This window comes from Scyliorhinus torazame, chromosome 7, assembly GCF_047496885.1.
Source record: "Scyliorhinus torazame isolate Kashiwa2021f chromosome 7, sScyTor2.1, whole genome shotgun sequence".
Taxonomy (NCBI): domain Eukaryota; kingdom Metazoa; phylum Chordata; class Chondrichthyes; order Carcharhiniformes; family Scyliorhinidae; genus Scyliorhinus; species Scyliorhinus torazame.
This window is the reverse complement of record NC_092713.1, coordinates 164775932-164796986: the sequence shown is the minus strand read 5'-3', so window position 1 is coordinate 164796986 and position 21055 is coordinate 164775932. Positions and strand designations below refer to the sequence as shown.

Genomic DNA, 21055 nt, shown 5'->3' with positions numbered 1-21055 from the left:
TAAATCTACCCAGAACTTCTGGTAAGTTTAATGTATCCTTTTTACGGTGTGGTTTCCAGATTTGAGCACAAAATTCCAGGTGTGGGCCAACTAGGGGCTTCATTCAGCTGAAGTATGACTTCTGCCCCTTTGTATTCCAGTCCTCTAGATATACAGGTCAGAATTCCATTCACCGTTTTGGTAATGTTCTGTAACTGTTTAATGATCTATATACCCAGAGTCCCCACTGCCAAGTTTCCTTGGAATGCCACAGTTTTTAGTTTCTCACCATCTAGAAAGTATCCTGTTTTATCCGATTTTGGTCCAACCTCACATTTGTCTGCATTGGTATCCATTTGCCACAGTTTTCCCATTCACTTAATCTATCAATTTCCCTTTATAATTCTATACTGCTGGGATCACTGCCCATCTATGTGCTATCAGCAGATTTTGGATACATGACTTTCTATTCCATTATCCAAGTGACAATATAGTGAATAGCTAATACTCCAACAAAGATTCATTGAGAACACCACCAATCACATGCTGCCAGTTAGACTGTCTGCCCATTATCCTTAATTCACACCCCACACCCTCCAATATTTGATGCACCCATGCTGACTACTGGGCTTCCGCACAGCCTTGTTACCATGCCTTCTTAACCAAAGAAATGAGAAACACAAGAGCAGCAGAAGGCCAGTCAGCTCCTTGAGCCTGCACTGCCATTCAATGAGATCACGGCTGATCTGTTCTGAACTCTCATCTCACACTTTGGTCCTGTAAGCCTTAATACCATTAACTAACAAAAATTTAGCAATCTCAGTTTTGACATTTTCAATTGACGCCCGGTCTCAACAGCATTTTCTTGTGTGGGAGGGCAGATTTCCACTGCCCTAGTGTTTCTTTGATATCACTTATGAACAGCTTAGCTCTAACTTTAAAGTTAAGCTCCCTTGGTCTGAGCCTGCATAAATAATTTCAATTTACCCCATTAAATCATTTAACTACCTTAAACATCTCAATTCGATCACCCCTTCATCTTTTTGCTCAAGGGAATACGAACCTAGTCGATATAACTTGTCCTTATTATTTAATCTTTTTAGCCAGATTGTTGTGGATAAATGTCACCTCGGGTCCAAACACTGACAATTCCAGTGATTTTCACCAATGGCACCCCTCCATCATACATTAACTCACTTTGATGACTGCGGAGGCCGATTGATCCCGAACCATGTCCTCGTCGGAATCATCCTGCCGGCTGCGTTTCCTCTCCATGTTAAAGCGGCGGTGACTCTCTGATGGCAGAAGGGAACGGAAGGATTTCTCTTCAATCTCATCTTCGGTCATCGACTCGTCAAATTTAAGGGAGTACTCAGTGGCAATGGAGACAGAGTCTGGGAAGAAAATAGACAGTTTACAATGGGCAAAGGAAAACAACAGGCAATGTTCTAGGAAGGAATTTAGACTTTTCCATGCTAGTTTTAGCAATGTTAAAAGCATGGGCTGGAACCCTTGGATTAACTACTTGTTCAAGCAGCCGAGTTTGGTTAAAATGACTGCTTTGACAACAGATGTGTTTAAGGGGAAGTGCTTGGAAGATTGGCCAAATTCTAAAAAGAAAAAGTATAATTCAGACTCTCAAGAAGTTTAAGATGGTCTTGGGAGACCGTAGGAATCCATCATAGACAAGTATACTGGTTCTAGAGCCACAAGAAAGAGAGAGGGGAGAGTGGAGAGTTATTGAAAGATTGTGTCATGCCAGCAAGAATGGCATAAAAGGACTCCTTCTAAAACAGCTGTAAGGATCCTCATGTAATCCTTGTCTGGCCCCAGTTTTCCTTTGTAGTTTTGGTTCTTTTCGGCTTTTATCATTTTTGTACCTGGACAATTACCGGAGCCTATGCCTTTAAGATGGATTTCTCCTTTTCTTTTTTTTAAAAAAAGGAAATCCCTGGCAAGATGTACTGTTTGGTCTGGCCACAGGAAACCCCCGATAAAATGTGCTGCTTGGTCTGGCCTCAGTGATGACACATTTTGATAGACTTGCGCTGGCAGCAAATAAGCTACTTCATATTCCAATTGTCACTCTATGCTGGTTGGTGCTGTTTGGAATCTCTCTACTCTCCTGAAGCAGGACACTGGTCACTGAGCTTTGTGATGCTCTTCTGATTGGCTTCTGATTATTTTGCAAAGTAAAGAGTTAAAACAAAGAAACGTACAAACACAAGTACAGAGTATATTTATTAAACCCAAACTGAATTATTGAATAACTGTGATGGAGAAATCCTAATCTCTCAAGAGAATAGACGTGTACAACTGCATCGACCTTTGCGACGTCGCACAAATAACTGCAGTGCATTGCGCAAGTCCAATACACTGTTCTTGTAAGTGCCTGTCCCCTCAGTGAAGAAAGTGGGTGAGTAACTGGATCACAAAATAAAAGTAACAGCACCAAAATTAATTATTCCCATTGGCTTTCGAGATGTAGAGACTCAAGCATTTATTGCTCATTCCAGCAGGTCCCAAGTTGATTGTGGTGGCCTCTTCCTTGACCCAATGCAGTCCATATGGTGAAGTTGGTGCCAAAATGCATAGTTAGGGAGTTCCAGGATTCTCATCTTCCGGCAAACAAGGTCCTAATGTCCTGCAGTTAATAGTGTTCATTTAGATTGGAATCTGGGATACTGGCATCTGGGTGAACTGCCTCTGCATTTTCAGCATCAAATCTAGCTTCTTCGGCCTAGCTGCAGAACCACAGGTTCAATTAAAATGAAATAAGTTCTAGTTTAAAAGCAAATGGCCGGCTCATGGAATTTGAACTAACCAATGTCAGTGTACTGGTTAAAATTTGATCCACAATTTGCTATTTCCTTTAGGAGGGGAGGGGAAATTTTCTTGATTCTGATGTAGACACATGTGATGAGTAGGGCAAAGAAGACTTTTCATTTCAGATTGAAGAACTCACCTTTCTCATCAGGTAACGAAGGCACACTGTCACTGTGGATCGCGTCATCAGCTGCTGTGTGAACCTCCTCTTCAACAGAACTATTTCCCTTCTCGTGGCGGGAGGCCCTGCTCTCGGCTCTTTTCTCCAAGGAGGACAAGGAGGGGCTGTCTTGCCTGCTGCTGCCGCTGCTATAGAAGTGACACAGAGATCAACATAGTTGTTATTAAAAAAGTATAATTTATTGTCAATTTCAATTTTGAATTGATGCCCTCTATGACAAAGTTTGGTAAAGGTATCGATCATGTGCAGAACGACAACAGTATCTTGCATTCTGATATCATAGAATAAGCCACAAAAGCCACAAGGTGATTCACAAAAATATAATCAGGCACAAATTGACATCAAGTCAAAGGATAAAAAATTAGGAGAGCGACCAAAACCTAGGTCAAAGGTACTTAAGCTTGTCTTAAAGGAGTTGTGGAGGCAAGCAGGGAGAGAATTTGTGGATCTGACCACTGAGAGGCTGAAGGCTCAGTTGTCGCGGTTGTGTGCGGCAGAAATAATACACGAGGCCAGAAGAACTGAGGATATCTTACTGGGTGACCTGGGGGTAAAGTAGCCAGTAAGAATTTCAAAGGAGAAGCAAGAGGAATGGAATATGGTGAGGTGTTTGATGAACACAGTATTGGGAGGATCATTTGCAGATCTACATCAGTCAGGATTCCTGCAGCTGAACACCATGTAGTGGCCTTGCCCTTTGGAAGTGCCCCTGTCAATGGGCGAGTTCAGGATCAATTCAGTGACCACACTGGAACTTAGCAGTTGGTCAAAAATACTGAATGTCCAACTGGACAAGCTATTAAAGGGCTGTTAGCATCAGGGACACAATACAACATCAGGAGAGGTAGCGAGTGGGAGCTGGAGTACAGTGGGCACTTAATAAGTCAATATACAAGTGTAGAAGCAGTTACTATAAAAATTAAAGCAACACCTTCGATCATGTTTGTATCTGGATGACTCAGACGGGCTGTCGAATGAAGTAGAGTAGTGAATTCTGGAATTGGGCAGTTTCTCCACAGGTCCATCTGATGTTGGGCTGCATTCACTCTTCCCGCTATGAAACCAAAAAAAAAATGGTCAGTTCATTCCCAGCAAGTATCTTAATTCAATCTCTTCCAGTCATTGTGAACAAGTTCAAAAATTATTTCCAACAATTTTTCAGTGAAAACCACTTCAGTAGAGACCCCTCCTGCATCAGTTCAATGGAGGGAGTACAGGTGGCATGGTAGCACAGTGGTTAGCACTGTTGCTTCACAGTGCCAGGGACCCGGTTTCGATTCCTGACTTGGATCATTGTCTGTGCAGAGTCTGCACCGTGCAGAGTCTGCAACTTCTCCCTGTATCTGCGTGGGTTTCCTCTGGTTGTTCCGGTTTCCTCCCACAAGTCCCGAAAGACGTGCTTGTTAGGTGAATTGGACATTCTGATTTCTCCCTCAGTGTACCCGAACAGGCGCCGGAATGTGGCGACGAGGGGATTTTCACAGTAACTTCATTGCAGTGTTAATGTAAACCTACTTGTGACAATAATAAAGATTATAAAAACAGAAAGTGTAACAGAGTTAATATTGCATCCAACAGAATTTCTTCAGAAGGATCATCTTCGATATCTTCTTCAAAGAGCAGTTATATAGGACTCAAAATGTTAACTCTGCTTCTCTCTCCACAGCAGAACACTGGGCTATGCAGACACGGTCTGATCCCTAGTACAACATCAGCTGATTTTTTGTTTTTGATCCTGTTCTTTAGAACAAATCTTGCATAAGGGGACATACGGACAACTCCCAAACTCCAATATAGTTTAATTGTCACGGATTAATTGGGCCTTAGATGGGTACACTGGGTACCCTTAACTCAGGCTGACTAACACACAGACACACTTGCCTAATGAGCTCACTAATCTATGGAATATTAGCGTCATACTTCCAAATTCAATTCCTCTCCAAAAGTAGCTTGTTCAGAATACTATGGAATTAATTTGCGTTTGCACAGTGCACAGTGTGAAGGGCTTGGTGTAATTGCTAAAGAAGATCACAAGAAATAGTGTTGGTAGGCCATGGTCCATCATGCCTGCTCTGCCATTTGATCAGATTGTGGTCTTAACCTCACCCTTAGCTAACTCGCCAATCAAAACTCTAACCCAGATCCAGGCAAGGAGGCAGGAGAGGAGACAGAGAGATGCTGTTCAAGGTGGTGGGAGGGAGTTTTAGGTAGCTGGGTATTCAAGTGGCACGGGACTGGGGTCAGCTTCAGAAATTAAATTTCAGCAGGTCGATAGAGCAGATGAAAGGGGACTTCCGAAGGTAGTACGTGCTCCCGCTGTCAATGGCGGGGTGGGTACGGACTGTGAAAATGACAGTCCTCCCAAGATTGCTGTTCATTTTTCAGTGTCTCCGAATTTATCCCCAAGGCATTTTTTAGGAAGATGAATGCAGCGATCTCGGGTTTTATTTGGACCGGGAAAGCCCCGCGGGTGAAGTATGTCCTACTTGATTTATTAACTATTACTGGGCGGCTAATATATCGATGGTTAGGAAGTGGGTAGTGGGGGAGGGGTCGATGTGGTAGTAGGTAGAGGAGGCATCTTGTAAGGGCACGAGTCTGAAGGCTTTGTTAATTGCACCTCTGCCATATTTGCTGGCTCGGTACTCCACAAGCCCAGTGGTAGTGGCAGCCCTGAGGGTGTGAGGGCAACGGAGGCAGCACATGGTACTGGAGGGGGCGTCGATGTGGTCACCGATCTGTGACAACCACTGGTTCGCTCCGGGAGGGGGACTTTAGGAGGTGGCAGCTGGCAGGGATCGAGAGATTTGGAGATCTTTTCATTGAGGATGGTATCCAAAGTTTGGAGGAGCTAGAGGAGGAGTTTGAGTTGCCAGGGAGGAATGGGTTCCGGCACTTACAAGTGCGGGATTTTGTCCGGAGGCAGGTCCCGGGCTTCCCTCGCCTCCCACTAAGAGGGCTACAGGATAAGATGATGTCAAAAACAGGGGTCGGGAGGGAAGGGTCTCGGAAATATATAAGGAACTGAAGCGGTTCCAATAGGGGAGGTGAAGAGGAAGTGGGAGGAAGAGTTGGGAGGGGACTTGGAGGTTGGGTTATATGAGAAGGCTCTGAGGAGAGTCAATGCAACCTCGTTGTGTGCCAGTCTTAGCCTGATCCAATTCAAGGTGATCCACAGGGCTCATATGACCGTGGCCCGGATGAGCAGATTTTTTGAGGAGATGGAAGACAGGTGTGGGAGGTCCTGCAAATCATGTGCATATGTTCTGGGCGTGTCCGAGGTTGAGGGACGTTTGGCAGGGATTTGCAGATGTCATGTCAGTAGTCCTGAAAGGGAGGGTGACTCCGAGTCCAGAGGTGGCAATATTTGGAGTGCCGGAATATCCGGGAGCCCAGGGCAGGAAGGGAGGGGGTGTGGGGGAGGGTAGGCCGACGTCTTGGCCTTTGCCTCACTGGCGGCCCGGAGATGGATTGTATTGGGTTGGAGGGACTCAGAGCCTCCAAAGTCGGGGGGTTGGGTCAACGACATGGCAGGGTTTCTTAGGTTAGAGAAAATTAAGTTCACCTTAAGAGGTTCACTATTGGGATTTGCTTGGAGCTGGCAGCCGTTCATCGACTTCTTCAAGGAAAATTGACCGTCAGCAGCGGGGGGGGGGGCATGGAAGTGATGAATAAGGAGAGGGAATCTAATGAAGGGAGAACCATGGGATGGAGGTGGTACACAGACCATGAGAGTTAGGGTTTATGCTTGGGGGGAAATGGGTATGTTATTGTGGGGTTTTAGTGTGTGTTGGATCTCTTTGCTCAAAATGGCAAAATTATAAATGCCTTAATAAAATATTTTCTTTAAAAAAAACGAACTCAGCCTTGAATATTTTCAATGGCCCAGCCTGCACTGCTCTCTGTGGAAAAGAATTCCAAAAACTAATGACCCAGAGGGCAGAAATGCCTCCTCATCTTCACCCTAAATGGGAGACCCCATATTTTCAAACTGTGTCCCCTCCTTCTAGATTCCCCCATGACAGAAAACAACCTCTCTGCATTCACCCTATCAAGCACCTTCAGAATCTTATATGTTTCCATAAGATCACCGACCGCAGTGGAGGTTGGATGTGGGGTTACTGGCGGATGAGTTGTGCAAGCAGGTGAGGACTGCCATCCGGGGGTATGTGGAACTGAATGCTACAGGTGGGGTCTCGGCGCCAGGCTACGGGAGGCACTCAAGGCACTGGTTGGGGGGGGTTAATTTTGATCCGGGTGCATAGGGAAAAGGAGGAACAAGCTAATCAACACTCAAACCTCCCTGTCCTTCCCCATCTCCCATCCTGCCTTCCCAATTTTAACCCGTTTATTCGCCCTCCTCCCCGCTTTCCCCATGCTGACACCTCAATCCTCCTTGAAGAAGTCGATGAACGGCTTCCGATTTCAGGCAAACCCATTGACCGACCCTTTCAAGACGAACTTGATTTTTCCCAAATTCAGGAATTCCGCCAGGTCGCTCATCCACACCCCTGATTTTGGTGGCTCCGGGTCCCTTCACCCACGCAAAATTAGTCTCTGGGCTATCAGGGAGACTGTTCCTGTTTGTTCCTGCCGTATGTATTTACTGTTTATATAAATGCCTTAATAACAAATATATTTTGAAAAAATATTACTGGTCAGGTTCACTCCTGGCTCTCAGCTGCTTCATGAAATCCGAATGCTGTTGTCTCTGTTGGTCCAACAGCGCTGTCACTGGCACCGCAGTTGCTCCATGAGATAGGTTCGTGGCCACAACAGTTGGGGATCCTGTTGCAATCTGCGCACGCGCCAACTCAGTCATCTAAACAGAAAGAAGCTTTTATTAGTAGAACACAGATTAGAATGTTTTGGGAATCACAGAATGATACATCACAGCAGACCACCATTCGGCCCATCGTGCATGCGCCAACTCTCGGAAAGAGCTATCCAACTCGTCCCTTGTTTTTTCCCACGACCCTGAAATCATTCCTTTTCACAGAGTAGCCAAAAATCTGCTTCCATGTCCCTTTGAGGCAGGGTATATGGCTTCCAGCTCACCACATCTCTTCTCCCAAAGCAATAAACAATTAAAATTGAACCATCCAGTGTTAAGCGCTCACATCCTGATCACTATCATACTAATGGTTCAATTAAGTTTCCTTTTTTCAGGGCAGCACGGTGGCGCAGTGGGTTAGCCCTGCAGCCTCACAGCGCCGAGGTCCCAGGTTCGATCCCAGCTCTGGGTCACTGTCCGTGTGGAGTTTGCACATTCTCCCCGTGTTTGCGTGGGTTTCGCTCCCACAACCCAAAGATGTGCAGGGTAGGTGGTCTGGCCACACTAAATTGTCCCTTAATTGGAAAAAATGAATTGGGTACTCTAAATTTTATAAAAAGATTCCTTTTTTCTCTCAAAGGGGGGCAAGATGCCAACGATGTTCTAGAGGTCTGAAATATTGTGAACAGTGAGAGAACCATGAGGCTGTGTCCTGATTCAGAAAGCATCTACCAATCTCAGCCATGCTGTCATGAGAAGGAAAGCAATTGGCTTGTGAGTAAATGGAGGTCCACCATACAGCTTGTACTCTGCATCATTTTCTTCATAAGCTCTTCCACCTCCGTAACATTATCCATCTCTTCAGCTGCCTCAACCCACCCGTTTCTGTTGCTTCCAGATGTCACTGTTTCAATGTTCTCTGAATCGTCCATTCTCCTCCATCACTCTGTAAACTCGAGTTAATTCAAAGCTCTGCTGCCTGCATCCTAGTCCTTTTCACCCATTACCCCAGCACTCGCTGACCTACAATGGTTTTGCCAAAGCAAGAGCCAATGTCAAAAAGCTCCATCAGGGTTTCCAAATTTCTCCATGGTCTCATTCCTCCCAATCTGGGCAGTGTGGTAATTAAAGAGGTAAGAGGTAAGTGGTGAATTCAAATCTTCAAAACTGTTTTTCAGTTAAATGGTCAGTGTCTAGCTCAGTGTCTGATTGGCTAAAGCTGACCCCACCCTGATTGTTGAGAGGCAGTTATCTGTCAGTCACTTGAGGCCTGTTTAGTGGCACAAGGGTGTATTCTTCTGCCTGAAGCTTAAATAGTGTGACTCATCTTGTTTCGCTGAGTTCTGTATAAAAGACAGACAGAAAGCACATTCAGTAAGCTTTGCGCAGGTGAAGGAGACACAGCCTGAGTGAGTGTGGCACAGCCAGAGTGGGAATTGGAACTTGGTAATTTGGGCAGTGTGGTAATTCAGCATGGAGCGAGAGGAGGTGCTGCTTCCCTTTTTGTTCTGTATCCTTTGTTTGGCTTTGTAACTGGTAATCAGCAGGGAGAGGTCCAGAGTGCATCCCAGGAAGCAGGGAGAAAACTAGGGAGCACCCTGGGAAGGTAGGTGATATGAAGTCTTATCCCCCAGGTTCCAGCGGCCTTCATTTTCGGAAGTGAGAGAGAGAGCCGGGGTGCAGCTTGGGAACATGTAAGTGATAGATATTCTGCTATTCTGAGTGATCCGACTGGGGGGGGGAAAAAAACTGAAAAGTGACATCACAGGAAAGCTGTGACCGGATTGGCTGATAGGGAATTTGCACTAAATTTAAAAATTTAACATTGTTAAACTAATTAAACATAATTAATTAATTACTTAATTGTAATTTAGAGGGGTATCTAAGCCAGAGATCGGAGAGTACTGTATTTAACATTTACATTTATAGTAGAAATCTAGTGCGAGGAAACATATAGTTAACAGTAACTTTTAAAAAAAAATTTTATAAATTATTTTTAAATTTCATTTACTAATTAATTAACGCAATGTCAATTAGAGGGGCGCAGTGCTCTGACTGTGAGATGTGGCAGGTCCGGGAGGCTTCCAGCGTCCCTGATGGCTACATCTGCAGGAAGTGCACCCAACTGGAGCTCCTCACAGACCGCATGGTCCGGTTGGAGCAGCAGTTGGATGCACTTAGGAGCATGCAGGTGGCAAAAAGCGTCATAGACAGCAGTTATATAAATGTGGTCACACCCAAGGTGCAGGCAGAGAAATGGGTGACCACCAGAAAGGGCAGGCAGTCAGTGCAGGAATCCCCTGGTACTATCGACATAGGCAGGAAGGGGGATGAGGTCCTGCAGCAGGAATTCAGGGAGCAAAGCAGAAAGTTAAAAGACAGGACCTCAGAGGTTGTAATCTCGGGATTACTCCCTGTGCCACGTGCAGCGAGGCTAGAAATAGGAAGGTAGAGCAGCTAAACACGTGGCTAAACAGCTGGTGTAGGAGGGAGGGTTTCAGTTATCTGGACCACTGGGAGCTCTTCCGGGGCAGGTGTGACCTGTGTAAGGACGGGTTGCATCTAAACTGGAGAGGCATAAATATCCTGGCCGTGAGGTTTGCTAGTGTCACATGTGAGGGTTTAAACTAGTATGGCAGGAGGCTGGGTAACGGAGCAATGGGTCAGAAGGTGCAAAAATTGAGGGAGAACTAGGAAATAGGGTCACTAAGGCTCTGAGGAAGAGCAGACAGGGAGATGTTGCTGAAAACAGCGGGTCTGGTGGCAAATGTTTTAATGGAAGTATAACAGGTAAGGCAGATGAACCTAGAGCTTGGATTAGTACTTGGAACTATGATGTTGTTGCCATTACAGAGACCTGGTTGAGGGAAGGACAGGATTGGCAGCTAAACATTCCAGGATGTAGAAATTTCAGGCGAGATAGAGGGGGAGGAAAAAGGGTAGAGGAGTTGCACTACTGGTTAGGGAGAATATCACAGCTGTACTGCGGTAGGACACCTCAGAGGGCAGCGAGGCTATATGGGTAGAGATCAGGAATAAGAAGGGTGCAATCACAATGTTGGGGGTTTACTACAGGCCTCCCAACAGCCAGCGGGAGATAGAGGAGCAGATAGGTAGACAGGTTTTGGAAAGGAGTAAAAGCAACAGGGATGTTGTGATGGGAGACTTTAACGTCCCCAATATTGACTGGGACTCACTTAGTGCTAGGGGCTTAGACGGGGTGGAGTTTGTAAGGAGCATCCAGGAGGGCTTCTTAAAACAATATGGAGATAGTCCAACTAGGGAAGGGGCTGTACTGGACCTGTTATTGGGGAATGAGCCCGGCCAGGTGGTAGAAGTTTCAGTAGGGAAGCATTTCGGGAACAGTGACCACAATTCTGTAAGTTTTAAAGTGCTGGTGGACAAGGATAAGAGTGGTCCTAGGGCAAATATGCTAAATTGGGGGAAGGCTAATTATAACAATATTAGGCGGGAACTGAAGAACCTAGATTGGGGGCGGATGTTTGAGGGTAAATCAACATCTGACATGTGGGAGACTTTCAAATGTCAGTTGAAAGGAATTCAGGACCGGCATGTTCCTGTGAGGAAGAAGGATAAATATGGCAAATTTCACAACACTTGGATAATGAGGGATATTGTAGGCCTCGTCAAAAAGAAAAAGGAGGCATTTGTCAGGGCTAGAAGACTGGGAACAGACGAAGCCCGTGTGGAATATAAGGAAAGTAGGAAGGAACTTAAGCAACGAGTCAAGAGGCTAAAAAGGGTCATGAAAAGTAATTGGGAAATAGGGTTAAGGAAAATCCCACGGCATCTTACACGTACATAAAATGCAAGAGGGTAGCCAGGGAAAGGGTTGGCCCACTGAAGGATAGGCAAGGGAATCTATATGAGGAGCCAGAGGAAATGGGCGATGTACTAAATGAATACTTTGCATCGATATGCACCAAAGAGAAGGAATTGGTGGATGTTGAGTCTGGAAAAGGGTGTGTAGATAGCCTGGGTCACATTGAGATCCAAAAAGACGAGATGTTGGGCGCATTGAAAAATATTACGGTGGATAAGTCCCCAGGGCCTGATGGAATCTACCACAGAATACTGAAGGAGGCAAGAGAGGAAATAGCTGAGGCCTTGACAGAAATCTTTGGATCCTCACTGTCTTCAGGTGATGTCCCAGAAGACTGGAGAATAGCCAATGTTGTTCCTTTGTTTAACAAGGGTAGCAAGGATAATCCAGGGAACTACAGCCGGAGAGCCAGTGGTAGGGAAATTACTGGAGAGAATTCTTCAAGACAGGATCTACTCCCATTTGGAAGTAAGGGTCGTAGTAGCGACAGGCAGCATGGTTTTGCGAAGGGGAGGTTGTGTCTCACTAACTTGATAGAGTTTTTCGAGGAGGTCACAAAGATGATTGATGCAGGTAGGGCAATCGATGTTGTCTATATGGACTTCAGTAAGGCCTTTGACAAGGTCCCTCATGGCAAATTGGTACAAATGGTGAAGTCACATGGGGTCAGAGCTGAGTTGGCAAGAAGGATACAGAACTGGCCAGGTCATAGAAAGCAGGGTAGCAGCAATGGAAGGGTTCTTTTCTGATTGGAGGGCTGTGACTAGTGGTGTTCCACAGGGATCAGTGCTGGGACCTTTGCTGTTCGTAGTATATATAAATGATTTGGAGGAAAATGTAACTGGTCTGATTAATAAGCTTGCGGATGACACAAAAGTTGGTGGAAGTGCGGATAGCAATGAGGACTGTCAGAGGATACAGCAGGATTTAGATTGTTTGGAGACTTGGGCAGCGAGATGGCAGGTGGAGTTTAATCCGGACAAATATGAGCTGATGCATTTTGGATAGTCTAATACAGGTAGGGAATATACAGTAAATGGTAGAACCCTCAAGAGTATTGAAAGTCGGAGAGATCTAGGTGTACAGGTCCACAGGTCACTGAAAAGTCGCTGTATAGAACCTTAGTTAGGCCACACTTGGAGTATAGTGTTTAATTCTGGTCGCCACACTACCAGAAGGATGTGGAGGCTTTAGAGAGGGTGCAGAAGAGATTTACCAGGATTTGTCTGGTATGGAGGGCATTAGCTAAGAGGAGAGGTTGAATAAACTCTGTTTGTTCTCACTGGGACAAAGGAGGTTGAGGGGCGGCCTGATAGAGGTCTACAAAATTATGAAGGGTATAGACAGAGTGGATAGTCAGAGACTTTTTCCCAGGGTAGAGGGACCAATTACTAGGGGGCATAGGTTTAACGTGTGAGGGGCAAGGTTTAGGGGAGATGTACGAGGCAAGTTGGTTTTTTTTTTTTTTTTTTTTTTTACACAGAGGGTAGTGGGTGCCTGGAACCCGCTGCCGGAGGAGGTGGTGGAAGCAGGGACGATAGTGACGTTTAAGGGGCACCTTGACAAATACATGAATAGGATGGGAATAGATTGATACGGATCCCGGAAGTGTAGAATATTTTAGTTTAGACGGGCAGCAAGGTCGGCGCAGCTTGGAGGGCCGATGGGCCTGTTCCTGTGCTGTACATTTCTTTGTTCTACCTCTGTAATATTCTCCAATCCTACAATACCAACAAGGTCTCTGCAGTCCTCCAGTTTTGGCCTTTCAGCCTCCAAACTTTCATTGCCACACCATGGGTACCTTTGCTAGGTTTTCAGCTCAATTTGGGGAAAAAGGGTCCTTTTGACAAGTTGTGATGAATGTAGAAATTGTTATATATATTTTATATTTCTGGCAGTAATATTACCAAAAGCCTGGGTTAAGGGATATACTTGTTGTTGTAATACTATTAAAGAACCTAGGTTAAGGTATCCAGACTGTGTCTGCTAAAGTTGTAATTAAGAAGTCGTAAAATGTCAGCTCATGATTCATTCCAACTACTTTCTTGGTTACAGATAAAGGGCTAATGGGATAGGATTTCAGGGATTCCCTGGAGTAGATAATTTGTGAGGTGTTGTATTTAGTCATGGCTAATCTAAGTGGGATACAGATGACGCAATTAATGGGAGGAGTCAGGTCTGTCTCTAGTTTTGCAGTTTGCCATAGGATTTGAGTCAGTCAAGACAGAAGGATTTTAATTGAACAGCAGTTTTGCCAAATTCTGCTAGGTTGAGTGAAAAATACGGAATCTGCTCTTGAAAGGAACCCTCTCAAAGTCTATACTCCAAAGGTCTATACAACTAAGCAAGTAATTGGTTTGTTAACTTTATTTATAAATGGTATTTGAACTGTTGGCATTTAAGCTGCTTAATTGGAGTTAGTAGCAGGCATAGATAGTGAGCTTAAGTTTTTCCTTGTGTTTAAGAACTGTTCAACTGATCATCATAAAGCTATTTTCTTGAATGTTGATGTGGTTATTTCGGTGTTTAAATTAAAGATTGTTTTAACATAATAGATAACTATTGGTCAGAGTTATCACTCCTAGGATGAAATATCCTTTCCTCTCAGTATTGCAATTTTTAAAATAATGTTTGGGGTTTTCGTCCAGTATCCTAACAAAGGTTGGGGTCTAGCTCGAATCTGAACAAATTAGGTGAAAACAAAACTCTGTGTACCTCTTTAACTTGTCGTGCTGTGTCTACAGCCAGCCAAGCAGCTTCTACCTGTTGAGTCATCATTTTACTAGTGGATTCTTGCAGGATTTCTTGGTGCGTCTGTGCAAACTGCTGCAGAGTCTCTGCGTGAGCCTGAGTGCACAAGAAAGAGAGACGATTTCACATCCGGCAGTGTTGCATTAATCATTACTAATAACCAGCAATTGATAGCTCAGATACTTTAGCCAGACCAGCAGTGTGTACATCAAAGAGCTAGCGAACTATCAAAATACAATGTGTACTTGATTTTTTTAATCCAATAAGCACACTGCATTGACCTTGCTATCAAGTTTCATTATGCAAACCAAACTCAGTAATGCCTGCTTTGACTTACTATTAAAATATGAAGCCCCCCCCCCCCCCCCCCCCTCTGCCATATATGAGCACAGTAATTTTGCAGTTATGGTATTGGGAGATTGAGTACAGACCCTATCATGGGCACAATCTTAAATCTCAAGTCAGGCTATTTAGAAGTGAAATCAAGATGTAGTTAATTTATTTATTCTCGGAATGTAGATGTCACTGGTACAATACTGCCCATTCACAAATGCCCCCAAATAGGTGGTGAGCTACCTTCTACTACAATCCCACAATGCTGTTAGACGTTTATAGGATTTTAACTCAGTAACAGTGATGAAACTGTGCCATATTTCCAAATCAAGCAAGTATGATTTGGAGGAGGACTTTGAGGCAGTGGTACTTCCACGCATCCACTGCCCTGCTATCAAAGGAGCCTATATCAAGTTGCTGCAATGCATCTGGTGCATGATGGACAGTACTGCCACTGTGAATCGGTGGTGCAGGGAATGAATGTTAAGGTGATGGATGGGGTTCAAACAAGCACTGCCCTGGATATTGTCGAGCTTCTTGAATATTGTACGAAGTCTTACAACACCAGGTTAAAGTCCAACAGGCTTGTTTCGATGTCACTAGTTTTCGGAGCGCTGCTCCTTCCTCAGGTGAATGCAGAGGTCTGTTCCAGAAACACATATATAGACAAATTCAAAGATGCCAAACAATGCTAGGAATGTGAGCATTAGCAGGTGATTAAATCTTTACAGATCCAGAGATTTAATCACCTGCTAATGCTCGCATTCCTAGCATTGTTTGGCATCTTTGAATTTGTCTATATATGTGTTTCTGGAACAAACCTCTGCATTCACCTGAGGAAGGAGCAGCGCTCCGAAAGCTAGTGACATCGAAACAAACCTGTTGGACTTTAACCTGGTGTTGTAAGACTTCGTACTGTGCTCACCCCAGTCCAACGCCGGCATCTCCACATCATGGCTATCTTCTTGAATATTGTTAGGGCTGAAAATAATAAGAAAAGCTGAGTGTTCCATCACACTCCTGACTTGTGCCTTGTAAATGCTAAAAAGGCTTTTGGAAGTTAAGAGGCTAGTTACGCACTGCCGAATATCCTGCCTCTGACCTGCTCGTATAGCCACAGTATTTATATGACTGGTCCAGTTCAGTTTCTGGTCAAGGGTGACCCTCACGCAACAGGTAGCAGAAATCTGGTACTCTCCCCAAAAGCTCCTCCTGTTGTCAATCAGGTGGAGCTTTGAAATCTGAAAGATCTACTTACCCTTCCCAGCCCATCAGCATCCTTTTATGGGGTTGACCACAACATACTCCTTTAACCCCTCCTCTGCCCTTGTCACTCACCTGACTCAATTTTTATCTAATTAATCATAGCCAAAGAGTCACCTGCAATGGCTTCACTCCCTGCTGCGTTACTTCACCTGACATCATCTCCCCCCACCCCATCCTCATTCACAAGCCTAGATTTTTAAAATCTCACCCTGGTTTTCAAATCCCTCCACAACCTCATCCAATCCTTTGTGTAATCTTCTCCAGCCCAACAACTCTTTAATTCTGGCCTCCTGAGCACCTGATTCAAAATCACCCCACCACTGGTGACTATGTCTACAGCAGTCAAACAATCCCAAGTTGCAGAATTCCTCCCCTGCAACTTTCCACTGGGGGGGGGGGGGGGGGGGGGGGGGGCAGTGGGCCAAGTGGGGGACTCCGAGAGAGCGAGAGAGAGAGAGCTAATGAGAGAGATAATGATTCCTGAAGAACTTTTGGTGTTTATAGACTTGAAAGCTGATGGTCCTGCTGTCTATCATGCACCCAAAAAAATGATTGATGTGCAAGAGGGCAGAATTGGTCCAGCAGTTCATGGAGCGTTGTGGTGCTGAAGAGATAAGTGCCACAAGGCCACGCAGGGATTGAACATGCAATGAGAATTTCAAATTCAAGATGTTGGGAACCAATGTATACAATAAGTAAAGGAGTGATGGGTGAGCAGGATTTGGTGTTAGTTAGGATAAAGGTAGAAGAGAATTTTAGAGTAGTTGGAATTTAAAAGGATGAAAGATGAGAGGACAGACAGAGGAACCTTGGAATGGTTGGCTTGTGCAGAAGTTTTCAAATTAAAACAATTCTGTAATAATTTTCAAGCTCCTAAAATAGGCAAAAGACTGCACTGGCAACTGAAGACCAACAGCAGGGACTGGATTCATCAAGTTGCCCCGGCTCTCGATCCCGGCCCTGGATCACATTCCGTGTGGCGTTCACACATTCTCCGTGTCTGCGTGAGTCTCACCCCCACAACCCAAGATGTGCAGGGTAGTTGGATTGGCCACGCTAAATTGCCTCTTAATTGGAAAAAGTTTAAGTAAAATGTTTCCGGTTTCTTAAGACATAAAATTCTGGGGCACGAGGTTGATCCAAAAACTCTTTCAACAAGACAGGATCCTACTCATCTTCTAAATTTACTAACTGAAATCCAGATCACTATGGCCTCTCCCCTCCTTAACCTCCTCCAACCTGACAACTAGTCCCCACCCCCATAGTTAACATTCCTCGCTTTGGCATCTTTTACAACCCCACTCCATCAGGAGCTGTGCCAAATTCTTGATCGCCTCAAGACCTCCCTTCTTGAGATTTGCCATCAATTTTCTTTTTTTTTAATAAACTATTTTATTGAGACATTTTGGCATAGTAAGCAGCAACAGTACGGAACAGTATGCAAATAACAGTCAACATAGTGCAAAAAAAACATTAATAAAAACGATTAATTTTCCACGAAGAAGTCGATAAATGGTTGCCACCTCCAGGCGAACCCTGTCAGTGACCCTCTCAGAGCGAACTTAATTTTCTCCAGGCTAAGGAAGCTCGCCATGTCTGATAGCCAGGCCTCCAACTTCGGGGGCTTTGAGTCCCTCCATGCCAGCAGTATTCGTCGCCGGGCTATCAGGGAAGCAAATGCCAGAACGGTGGCCTCTCTCTCTTCCTGGACTCCCGGATCCTCCGACATCCCAAAATCAATTTTCATGATTATGATTTCATGTGCCACCTATGGTGGGGGAAACTGTTTGACAGAGCGGTGGGCTCTATGTTCAAGGCACTCCATAAATATATATTTTTTGGTCTTATTGTCTGTCAAGGGCCATCCAACTCTGAATTATTTGCATTTCCAGACACCTATAACATGTCTGAGTACCTGTGCTGCTTTCTGCCTAGTCTCCTCTAGCTGCCTCTGGCTTGCCACTGTTTCCTGTTCGGCCTTCAGCTTCAGCAGGGCTATGTCGTGCTCATGTCTCTGTTGCTGGGCCTGAACACAAACAGCCATCAATTAAACAGGAACAGCAATTTACATTACACCACTTCGCATTGTGGTACCTTTGATACCTAAATAGCAAGGACCTAATGCTTGGAATAGGAGATACCTCAAAACTCAGCAATGCAAAATGCCAAGATTTTAATCACTAAGCCTGGGACTCTCATAAACCACATCATAATAGCTCAAATTTTACAAGGATGTAATTTTGAAAACGTGGTCGAGTTCATATGTCAGCTGAAATGGAAAGTGCAGCTTTGTACATGTTAGTTTTTAATGTTTATACAGTTAAGATTGGGCCTTGTCCTGGTGAAGCAGAACACAAAGGAAATTAAAATTAATATTTATTTATTGAATAATCTTCATTTTGCTTGATTTAGCAGAGGTTAGGAATAATTCTCACAATTACCACCTTCGCCATTGTAAATATTTTAGAATTGCTCCCCGAAAGATCACAAGGCATTGCCCAGTACCTTTAGGATCTGAGCCAACGACACAGTCTCCTGTTGAGCAAGCGCGATCCCCCGTGTCCTGTCTATCTCGGAGAGCTGTCGGACAGACTCCTCTATAGCATCCAAGTAAGTGAGTTCAGCGGTCATACGATGTTGGAGGCTTAGTGGGGAACTGAGCATGGAGGCTGCCATAACCAAAAGGAAAACAGTGTAAGCTCCAATTTTTACAGTTAGTTAAACATTGGATCAGTGGGGCAGAAGAGGGAATTGCTGGCTTCAGAATTAGGAGAAGACCCTCACCTCCCCCAAGGTTAAAAATGAATTTTTAGAACTGCTAGTCATTCCTAGTGAACTAGATGAGAAGACAATGCAATCTAGATGAGATTCACAAGCTAGAATAACAGCCAAATTCAACGTACCTTCAGTTTTATCAGGGCACTGGTGAATGATTAGACTTTCATGAAGTTGATCATTCACAGTCATATTATTTACAACTAATCCAAGAATATGTTTTACATTATGTGCAGAGGTGTTGAAACACTGGGTCTAATCACTCTTTACTTAAAAAGCATTTGCTTCTGCCCCAGCCACTGCACAACTCCTCACTAATCCTCACATACACCGACCCCGAGCTCTCTCCACTTGGGTTTCCCAATACGCAGCATTTCATTTAAAACACACAATGAAAGTGTTCCTTCTGCCCCCACTGATCCATAATAAAGAAATGACAGGAAGCAGTTACTGAAAGCAAGCCATGCATGACACAGTAACATCTTAATGATTCACACACACACCATTCCTTTCCATTTTCACCGAGTCACCATTACAACCAAGGTTCACACAAGCTTTATATTGTTCCAACCTGCAGCTGAGGATGTAGGGGGTCTGGCTGCTGGAACGCTGATGTCGGTAAATTGCGGTCTGTAGGTTAGAGACGGTGAAGGTGTAAAGGTAGTACTGGCCAGTTGTCTCATCCCATCTCCTGATACTGTAACTGTGTCATTCTGAAAAGGCCTCGGAGACACATTGTTGACAGCAGACTGAAAGGACAAAGAGCTTGTGGCCTTCTTGTGCTTCGATGGCTCCACTTGGACACTAAAAGCACACATTTACACTATTACAAATTCTGTTACAGGCATCTAACCAAGGCATCACTTAAACCATTTAACGCTGCAGATTTCATGCCTTAGCATATCTGTATGCCGAATCTCTGCTTTAACAATCTGTACTTAGACGACATCAGGAATAAACAACCTTCCTGATTGGATCAGCCTGTGCTTCCTCTGCCATTCCCAAAAGAGAATCTTCCGAAATACCATTCCTTCACAAAGTTAAACATCTATTCAGTGCCCAGACAGGAGGGTGGTGAACCGACCAAGTGCTCCACAGGGATAACAAACCCGAGCAACTCAGTCTCAACAAGTCATCAGCCCATGTACAGCATTCAGACAGCAGAATGGAGGGGGTATTCACATTACCCACCCCAGAACATAAATTGACAGGATGCTGACTCTTGTAAAACAAGCAACAAAAGGAAGGAATGAGGCACCCCTTCTCCAGGATCCCAGATCATAAGGATATTCCCAGGGAACATGGCAAGAATCACTTCTGTCAGCCCAACTTCAAGAAAAAGTACCAAAGCACCAGCACAATGTGGTAAATTGGACAACTGCCTGAATTTTAGGCCTGATCCATCATTGGACACTTTAAATCAAGAATTGGGCATTTTAAATCACAGCCACAGTCAACGCCCAGCAGGCTTGGTGGGAATTTGAACAGCCAAGTTCGAATACATAGAGCAGAGACAGATGGTAGGGAAAAGTCTGCGCCTGCCCTGTAAAAAGCACATTGGAAGATAATTGGCCCCATTCAAATAGATTGACTATTGTGGAATGGACATTCTGAATTCTCCCTTTGTGACCCGAACAGGCGCCGGAATGTGGCGACTCGGGGCTTTTCACAGTAACTTCATTGCAGTGTTAATGTAAGCCTACTTGTGACAATAAAGATTATATTATGCTCAGATGAAGTTAGATTTTTTGGCAGCCAGATTCACCACTGTTACCATATATGGAGTACAGTTGCAGGCAGACAGTTCTTGGGGATGGACCCCTGGGGATAGGTTCCTGGTGTCCCGCAGAGTTGCAACCAGCAACTCCATTGGGTGTTGCGACCCCTGCCCCAACATCTCAATGGCTGAGGACCAGAGAAGGTTTTGGAAGGGAGTGAAGAGTGTATAACAAAGAAGCATACAGAGACACACCCCCTGAAAAGACTCGGCACAGATGTAACAGAGAAGATTCAATGGCAGATCAGAGGACAGAAGGGAGCAGCGTGCAAGAGCCACCTTCGCTGGCGGAGGTCCTGAGACAACCGAGACTCGGAGAATTGGGCCCGCAGCTCGACTGAGTTCATCGGCATGAGTAGTATTAAGAATCTCGGGATTATTGTAGTTGGGATCATTTAAATGGAGTAACTGTTTTTACTGTGTTTGATAATAAATTTGGTTGGTTGAATCATGAACTTGTAATTGTTCTTTGTTCATCTTGCAAATAAGGGTACCTGGGTAAAGCGCTCGAGTAATAAACTGGTTGAAATGTCTGAGGTTTTACAGAAA

General features: G+C 44.6%; 1 protein-coding gene across 3 annotated transcripts in view; it reads right to left on the bottom strand.

Annotated features, from left to right (window-relative positions):
• LOC140426673 (centrosome-associated protein 350-like) overlaps nt 1–21055 on the bottom strand; it is a 145350-nt gene that overhangs the window by 112941 nt on the left and 11354 nt on the right. For 2 of the 3 annotated variants that reach the window (XM_072511753.1, XM_072511756.1), the window contains exons 5-12: nt 19301–19533; nt 18460–18623; nt 17870–17980; nt 14320–14451; nt 7642–7808; nt 3918–4040; nt 2945–3114; nt 1177–1373 (exon numbers count right to left, since the gene is read on the bottom strand). In XM_072511753.1, coding sequence (XP_072367854.1) covers nt 1177–1373; nt 2945–3114; nt 3918–4040; nt 7642–7808; nt 14320–14451; nt 17870–17980; nt 18460–18623; nt 19301–19533 — 1297 coding nt within the window. The remainder of the gene's footprint in view (nt 1–1176; nt 1374–2944; nt 3115–3917; nt 4041–7641; nt 7809–14319; nt 14452–17869; nt 17981–18459; nt 18624–19300; nt 19534–21055) is intronic. The other variant, XM_072511755.1, reaches the window with a different exon arrangement.